This window comes from Phalacrocorax aristotelis, chromosome 4, assembly GCF_949628215.1.
Source record: "Phalacrocorax aristotelis chromosome 4, bGulAri2.1, whole genome shotgun sequence".
Taxonomy (NCBI): domain Eukaryota; kingdom Metazoa; phylum Chordata; class Aves; order Suliformes; family Phalacrocoracidae; genus Phalacrocorax; species Phalacrocorax aristotelis.
Genome location: NC_134279.1, coordinates 15,011,083 through 15,021,040, shown reverse-complemented (window position 1 = coordinate 15,021,040; position 9,958 = coordinate 15,011,083). Strand labels below are relative to the sequence as shown.

General features: G+C 49.2%; 1 protein-coding gene across 4 annotated transcripts in view; it reads right to left on the bottom strand.

Annotated features, from left to right (window-relative positions):
- The window catches only part of PTPN13 (protein tyrosine phosphatase non-receptor type 13), a 134,871-nt gene that overhangs the window by 88,035 nt on the left and 36,878 nt on the right, over window positions 1-9,958 (bottom strand). For all 4 annotated transcript variants that reach the window (XM_075090352.1, XM_075090348.1, XM_075090349.1 and 1 more), the window contains exon 4: window positions 9,503-9,672. In XM_075090352.1, the coding sequence (XP_074946453.1) occupies window positions 9,503-9,672 (170 nt within the window). The remainder of the gene's footprint in view (window positions 1-9,502; window positions 9,673-9,958) is intronic.

The following is a 9,958-nucleotide window of genomic DNA, read 5'->3' as shown; positions in this document are numbered from 1 at the left end:
GAGAGAGAGACAGACAGAGACAGACAGAGACAGACAGAGACAGACAGAGACAGACAGAGACAGAGACGGAGACAGACGGAGAGAGACGGAGACGGAGAGAGACGGAGACGGAGAGAGACGGAGACGGAGACGGACAGAGACGGAGACGGAGACGGACAGAGACGGAGACGGACAGAGACGGAGACGGAGACGGACGGAGACGGAGACGGACGGAGACGGAGACGGAGACGGACGGAGACGGAGACGGACGGAGACGGAGACGGACGGAGACGGACGGAGACGGACGGAGACGGACGGAGACGGACGGAGACGGACGGACACAGGGACACAGGGACACAGGGACACAGGGACACAGGGACAGAGGGACACAGGGACAGAGGGACACAGGGACAGAGGGACACAGGGACAGAGGGACACAGGGACAGAGACACAGAGACACAGAGACACAGAGACACAGAGACACAGAGACACAGAGACACAGAGACAGAGACACAGAGACACAGAGACAGAGACACAGAGACAGACGCACAGACACAGAGACAGACGCACAGACACAGAGACAGACGCACAGACACAGACGCACAGACAGACAGAGACAGGCACACACACAGAGACAGGCACACACACAGAGACAGGCACACACACAGAGACAGGCACACACACAGAGACAGGCACACACACAGAGACAGGCACACACACAGAGACAGGCACACAGACACACAGAGACAGACGCACAGACACACAGAGACAGACGCACAGACACACAGCCAGACACAGGGACAGAGCCAGACACAGAGACAGAGCCAGACACAGAGACAGAGCCAGACACACAGACACAGAGACAGAGACAGACACACACAGACAAACACAAAGACACAGACACACAGACACAGAGACAGACACACAGAGACACACACAAAGACACAGACACACAGACACAGAGACAGACACACAGACAAACACAAAGACACAGATACACAGACACACAGGGACACACAGGCGCGCGCGCACACAGAGACGCGCGCGCACACACACAGAGACCGACACACAGGCGCACACACACACACAGAGACCGACACACAGGCGCACACACACACAGAGACCGACACACAGGCGCACACACACACAGACGCGTGCACAGACGCGCGCACAGACGCAGACAGACGCAGACACACACACAGACTCACACACAGACACACAGACCGACACACAGACCGACACACAGAGAGACACACAGAGAGACACACAGAGAGACAGACCCAGAGACAGACCCAGAGACAGACCCAGAGACAGACCCAGAGACAGACACACAGACCGACACACAGACCGACACACAGACCGACACACAGACCGACACACAGACCGACACACAGACCGACACACAGACACACAGAGACACACACACAGACACACAGAGACACACACACAGACACACAGAGACACACACACAGACACACAGAGACACACAGACAGACACAGACACACACACAGACAGACAGACACAGACAGACAGACACAGACAGACAGACACAGACAGACAGACAGACAGACACAGACAGACAGACACAGACAGACAGACAGACACAGACAGACAGACACAGACAGACAGCCACAGACAGACAGCCACAGACACAGACAGACACAGACAGACAGACACAGACAGACAGCCACAGACAGACAGACACAGACACAGACAGACACAGACAGACAGACACAGACAGACAGCCACAGACAGACAGACACAGACACAGACAGACACAGACAGACAGACACAGACAGACAGACACAGACAGACAGACACAGCCACACACACACACAGACAGCCACAGCCAGACACACACAGCCACACACACACACAGACAGCCACACACACACACAGACAGCCACACACACGCACACAGACACACGCACACAGACACACGCACACAGACACACGCACGCAGACACACGCACGCAGAGACACGCACACGGACACGCACACGGACACGCACACGGACACGCACACGGACACGCACACGGACACGCACACACAGACACGCACACACAGACACGCACACACAGACACGCACACACAGACACGCACACACAGACACGCACACACAGACACGCACACACACACGGCCACGGACAGCCACACACACGGACGCGCGCAGACACGGACGCGCGCAGACACGGACGCGCGCAGACACGGACGCGCGCAGACACGGACGCGCGCAGACACGGACGCGCGCAGACACACAGACACGCGCGCTCACAGACACACAGACGGACACACAGACGGACACACAGACGGACACACACGCGCACAGACACACACGCGCGCACAGACGCGCGCAGACACACAGGCAGCCACGCACAAAGACAGACAGGCAGACACGCACAAAGACAGACGCACACACAGACGCGCAGACGCGCAGACACAGACACGCAGACACAGACACGCAGACACAGACACGCAGACACAGACACAGACACGCAGACACAGAGACACGCACAGAGACACGCACAGAGACACGCACAGACACACACAGACACACACACACACACACAGACACACACAGACACACACAGACACACACACACACACAGACACACACACACACACAGACACACACACACACACAGACACACACACACACACAGAGACACACACACACAGACACACACACAGACAGACACACAGACAGACACACACACAGACAGACACACACACAGACACACACACAGACAGACACACACACAGACACGCGCGCACAGACACACAGACACGCGCGCACAGACACACAGACACGCGCGCACAGGCACGCGCACACAGGCACACAGACAGACAGACAGACGCACAGGCACACAGACAGACAGACAGACGCACAGACGCGCACACAGACAGACGCGCACACAGACAGACGCGCACACAGACAGACGCGCACACAGACAGACGCGCACACAGACAGACGCGCACACAGACGCGCACACAGACGCGCACACAGACGCGCACACAGACGCGCACACAGACGCGCACACAGACGCGCACACAGACACAGTCACACAGACACAGTCACACAGACACAGTCACACAGACACAGTCACACACCGACACACGCACACACACAGTCACACACAGACACCGACACGCACACACAGACAGAGACGCACACACAGACAGACACGCGCACACACAGACAGACACGCGCACACACAGACAGACACGCGCACAGACAGACACGCGCACACACAGAGACGCGCACACACAGAGACGCGCACAGGCGCGCGCGCACGCAGCCGCGCCCGCAGCCGCGCCCGCAGCCGCGCCCGCAGCCACGCACGCAGCCACGCACGCAGCCACGCACGCACAGACACACGCACACACACACGCACACACACACGCACACACACACGCACACACACACGCACACACACGCACCCACACACACACACACACACGCACCCACACACGCACCCACACACGCACCCACACACGCACCCACACACGCACCCACACACGCACGCACCCACACACACACGCACCCACACACACACGCACCCACACACACACGCACCCACACACACACGCACCCACACACAGACACACCCACACACAGACACACCCACACACAGACACACCGACACACAGCCACGCACACACGCACACAGCCACGCACACAGCCACGCACACAGCCACGCACACAGCCACGCACACAGCCACGCACACAGCCACGCACACAGCCACGCACACAGCCACGCACACAGCCACGCACACAGCCACGCACACAGACACGCACACAGACAGACAGGCAGCCACGCACAAAGACAGACAGGCAGACACGCACAAAGACAGACGCACACACAGACGCACAGACACGCAGACACAGACACGCAGACACGCAGACACAGACACGCAGACACGCAGACACAGACACGCAGACACACACACAGACACGCAGACACACACACAGACGCACACACACACACAGACGCACACACACACACAGACGTACACACACACAGACAGAGACACACAGACACAGAGACACACAGACACACACACACACACACACACAGAGACACACCCAGAGACACACACACACACACAGACAGAGACACGCACACACACAGACACGCACAGGCACGCACAGGCACGCACAGGCAGGCACGCACAGGCACGCACAGGCACGCACAGGCACGCACGCGCGCACAGGCACGCAGGCAGACAGGCACACAGGCACAAAGACAGACAGACAGACGCACAGACGCGCGCACACAGACAGACGCGCGCGCACAGACGCGCGCGCACAGACGCGCACACACAGACGCGCACACACAGACGCGCACACACAGACGCGCACACACAGACGCGCACACACAGACGCGCACCGACACGCACACACACACAGAGACACACACACACACAGAGACACACACACACACAGAGACGCACAGAGCCGCGCGCACGCACACAGCCACGCACACGCGCACGCGCACACACACCCCCACACCCACACAGACACACCCACACACAGACACCCCCACACAGACACACCCACCCACACCCACACTCAGCCACACCCCCACGCACGCGCGCGCGCCGCCGCGCCCACGCGCGCACGCGCGCCGCCGCGCGCACGCGCGCACCCACACCCACGCGCGCACCCACACCCACGCGCGCACCCACACCCACGCGCGCACCCACACCCACGCGCACACCCACACCGCCACACCCACACCGCCACACCGAGACACACAGAGCCACGCACACGTGCGCAGCCACGCCGCCACCCCCACACGCGCAGCCACGCCGCCACCCCCACCCACACACACCCCGACACACCCAGACACCACGACGCCACGCCCCACACACCGCCACGCCCCCCACACACACACACAGACACACACACTCGCCCCCAATCCCTCCCTTCCCCCAAAAATGCAAGAACAACACTTTAAAAGTCTGTTATCAAAACTGTTAATTCTAATCAGAGAAGTAGTCATGGTCCTGAGATTGTCAGTGTTCAAGGAGCATTTGGGCAACACGTCGATATATGATTCATTTTTTGGGTTGCCCTCTGTGGACTCTGGAGTTGGACTCAATGATCCTCACAGGTCCCTTCCAACTCAGGATAGTCTATCTTTCTACTATTCTGAAGCTTAAACGTAATGGAAAATATTTCTGAAACCTAGAGGTGCACCATCTTCAACAAAAATATTATTGTACAACCATGCAATCAGACCTCAAAACTAAAACACGCTACCCTACCAATCTAGCTGAAAAAAGCTTTCAAAATAAAAGCAAAGTGAAACAGTTTGTGATGTGGTACTCCATCAACAGTATTTCAAGCTTTATATTAACTTAAGAAGGTTTTCCAAGTAGAACATTTCAAAGTTACCTGCAAGCCACTACTACATAGAAAACAAAACCAAACCTGCTACATAACAGTTAAACTCATTTTTAGATCTTAATGTAATGCCTGCACACATATCATGTAACTCTCTCCTACTTGATACACCTTAACCTCAAGAAAAAAAAAATCCAATAGTCATATTGCTGATTGACTGGTGTTTGACAGTTCCACTTACAAACTTCTGCTTATTATAGTCTGACAGCCTTAGGTTGTGTCAGATAGTCTGTTTACAAGATCATCGCTGCTTCAGGTTTGTGCAGCATTACAAGACTACCTAATAACCGTTCATATTTAAAATACTCTTCTCTCTCTCTCTCTCCATGAAGTAAGCTTTGATTTAGAGGCACATAACATGCATATCTCAAAAATGAAAGCATTTATTTAAAAATTCTAGTTCATTTTTGTATTATGATACTTCTAATATTTTCCACAATACATAAATCAACATCAAATTCATTTCCCAAATTAATCTTTCATTATAATTTTGAATGGTTTGCTTACTCTATTTCAAATAAGCTTGCAGTTACCTCAGACTTATTTTGATTCGAATTGACTGGGAGTCTTGGAATCAAAGAGAGTACTCATTGACTATCATTTTTTCTAATATTTATCCTTGATTACACTGATACTTGTGTTAGCAAGTAAAGTAGTAACTCAAGAGATGAATGCAACCCTGTAACTGTCTGTTGCCTTAAGAAACAAGATGTTTTTCTACCTTCAGCAGCTTTCAGACATGGTCTGATATCAGAACAACCAAAAAGAAACACACTGATGATTTCCAGTAAGTTAATTCAGTGAACTACAGCAAGTTGTGACAAAACAAACACCAAAAAAAAAAAACCCAAACATGTTAAAAGTTACCACAGTCAGCACGTGTAAAGAAAGATCTAAGAAACATGGAGTCAATATATCAACACAAATAACCAGTGTACCATACAACACACTCTTTAATACAAATACATACAAATAAACAGTTTAATACAAATGTAAATGGAAACAGCCAAAAACACTGATGAACATATCCTGGCTTGTATCAGCAATAGCGTGGCCAGCAGGAGCAGGGAAGTGATTGTGTCCCTGTACTTGGCACTGATGAGGCCACACCTTGAACATTGTGTTCAGTTTTGGGCCCTTCACTACACGCAGGTCATTGAGCTACTACAGCGTGTCCAGAGAAGGGCAACAAAGCTGGTGAAGGGTCTGGAGAGCACATCTTAAGAGGAACTGATTGGGGAACTGGGGTTGTTTAGCCTGGAGAAGAGGAGGCTGAGGAAAGACCTTATCACTCTCTACAACTACCTGAAAGGTAGGTGTAGTGAGGTGGGTGTCGGTCTCTTCACCCAAGTCACTAGTGATAGGATGAGAGGAAATGGCCTCAAGTTGCATCAGGGGAGGTTTAGATTGGGTATTAGGAAAAATGTCTTTACTGAAAGAGTGGTCAGGCATTGGAACAGGCTGCCCTGAGAGGTGGTGGAGTCACCATCCCTGGAGGTGTTCAAAAAATGACTTCAGGTCAGAGGTTAGGAAGCATGGTGGTGTTGCATTGATGGTTGGACTTGATGATCCTAGAGATCTTTTCCAACCTTAATGATTCTAAGCTATTCATCAGCCCTACTAACTTCAACTAATAAAGCCATAATAGGACAAAAGTTTTTGTACAAAGTTATCTTTTAAGTAGCTTTCTCCTTCCATACAAGCAAGTATACAAATAAACCCAAGAAGACTGATATGTTTGACACATTTTGCACAAGTGTACTATACCTATCTAAACATACCAATCCGTAGCTCCCAACCAGGGGATTATAGACCAGTATTACAGATACTCCAGTCTTTTTTTTTCTTTCCCTAATGCATTATCAAAGATTATTTTTACATATACCGGCATATACCACTGCCATCATAAAAAGACTTCAATTCTTTGTACACAATGGAACATTTCAGCTGGAGGGTCTCACATGAGCAGATGCAGAATGAGTAGCCCACAGATCCCATCTTCATATTATAGCTGTCTCTCACTGCATCCAGACATGACTACCACACTGGGAGAAGAGCTATGTGATTTATCCACAAGGCTTTAAACTGTGAACAAGAATGGCAGCAGCTAGTTTTCTTCCAATGTTTTTGTACCATCCCAGGCTATCAGAACAGTTCATTTTCTCCCTTGAGTGTGTGCAAAACACATGCAGAAAACAAGTAGAGCTCAAACACAAAACAGGTTAATTCATCTCAAGCCCAAAGCCTGAAGCTTCAACCTAATGCTAAAGCTGGATACCACAAGCTAAAGGGTTTTCTTTAGTTTATATGTAACTGTGTGTGTAATTTGCTTATGTAACACCAGAGCTTGTCTATTTCCACATCCAATTGTTTCCCAATGAAAACAGCAACACAGGTGCTGCAGCCTAGAGTCTCAATTTTGTTATCACCTTCCAGCAAGCAAGGTTATACTGATATCATTAAATCAATTCACACAGCCATGATCAGAGAGGATTAATCGGCACTGCATATGTGCAGAATGCCAGTATTGGGTCATCACCTATTGATATGCTCTGTGATGGAGTTTACAGGACACAGGGGTCCCTCTGAGCATTTCCTTCCCAAAGATTAAGACACATCATAGCATGGCTTTTAGTAGTAACCGTCCTCTAATTTCAAAAAGAAAAAAAAAGTAACATACTGAATTAATGCTAGCACAGAACAAAGAATGCAATTGGCCCTGACAAAGGTCACAAACATGTAATTTCAAAACTTTCTTCTGAAGTTTTAAAGGCCTGTTTTGTATATTAACTTCAGAGTTGGCACTAGAGGTAACATTACTGCCTTCAACAGTGTTGTTTCTCTTGAAAGAAGATAAACAGTTCCAACAGTATGACTACAGAGCTTGGCAGCTGCATCCTACATAACTGATCCCGAATTTGCATTAATGTCAGTCAGTGTTATTTTTACTTCTCTATTAAAACTTTCAAGCTAGGTTGCTAATTGCTTATAATTTTGTCATAGATAAAATTATATACCTATTTTATTATACCATTAATTTTGACTATATTGCAGGGCAAGAAGGACGTCTAAAGGTCTTGCAAGTAACGGAGGAAACTGATTTTTGGTAGGTATTCGGTGATACAGTCCTAAAGAAAACTTGACTATATACACGGTTTAGAAGAAAAAAGCTGCAAACACAAAACATTCAACATGGAAAAACATGTTTTAGTAGTTCTTGTGCATACAAGAGCAATCAATGCCAATATCAGTTTCCTCTAGAGTTAGAAGATGCTGCTGTTCTTCCTGGAGGAAGACTGCCAAATGCCATAATTGTTCCCAGATTACAACACTGGCTGTGGCTAGCTTCCTTCTCTAAGAATTATTGATCCAGAGAAGCCAAGGAGATGAAGTAGAGCTCAGCCTCCTTCTTACTCCCACCACTACCTTTGACTAGGCCAAGGGGATGGTTTTCTGGGGAAAGCATTACCATTTTTAACAAATTATTGTTAAGAACACATTTCAGAAGCTAGTCATTTTGACTGCCTATCAGTGGCCTGGAGGAGACCACATATACAAGCTGAACATCTACCCTTGGGAAGAGTTAAAAGAGAAAAGTGGAAAGGAACAATTTTACACACAACTGAGGAATACTTATGTTAATTAAAACAACCTTTTTCTTCTGAGTGTCAGGCTATGTCATTTTTGAAACCCTGGACTGCTTGAGTAATTCCTTTGCTTACTTTTCAGATGCATGTTGTCAAAAAAGTTTTTAAAAAATTAAAGTTGTTGATGTCACTGAAATCTTCTAGATAAAGGAGGCGAAGTGTTGCTTACTACTAATTCAATGGTCTGTTATTCTCTGCAGCCACTGCCCAAGTATGGCTGTCAGTAGCACACACATGACAGAGGTCTGCACACAGGCACTTGTTCATAGGCACAGGCAACCATAATCACTGTTCCTTACAGACAAAAACAAAGTAGGAGGATCCCTCCCTCTCTCACAAAAGAAATCAACAATTACAGATACAAATCAATAATCAAAGGGAGACAAAAAGGACGGTTTATAACTACTTTGTAAAGGGATCAACAGCAAAAGACAAGAGGTATCTGCCAAGGAAGAGGTACCATACCTTTTCAACATCTGACAGAGATGATAGAGAATGGTTCTGTAGAACCTCTGGTGATGTGAATGCTCGCAGGTCTTGTTGGGGGATGTTTTCATCAGTAAATGATACGCTGCCAGATGGAAGCAGCAGCAGAGACCATGGAGAAATGATGAATCCCAGAGCAGTAGGATCAGCTGTATTTGAAAGGGGAAAAAACCCAAACAAACCTGAATTTAAAGCAACATTGTTTGATGGCCTTGCTTTATGTTATTCTATTTGCTCAAAGAGACATTTAACATCAGCCTGCATATTATTAGTGGAATAAACTCATGCTTCCTTTTCCACCTGTGGTGCTTCATAACCTCAACCACCACCTCAATTTTAATCACACTATGGAGTAACACCTATCTTTTTTGACTATTCTTTGCTATTATTCATACCAGCAAGCTCAGGAAGAGCCTGCTAAAATACTCACAAGCT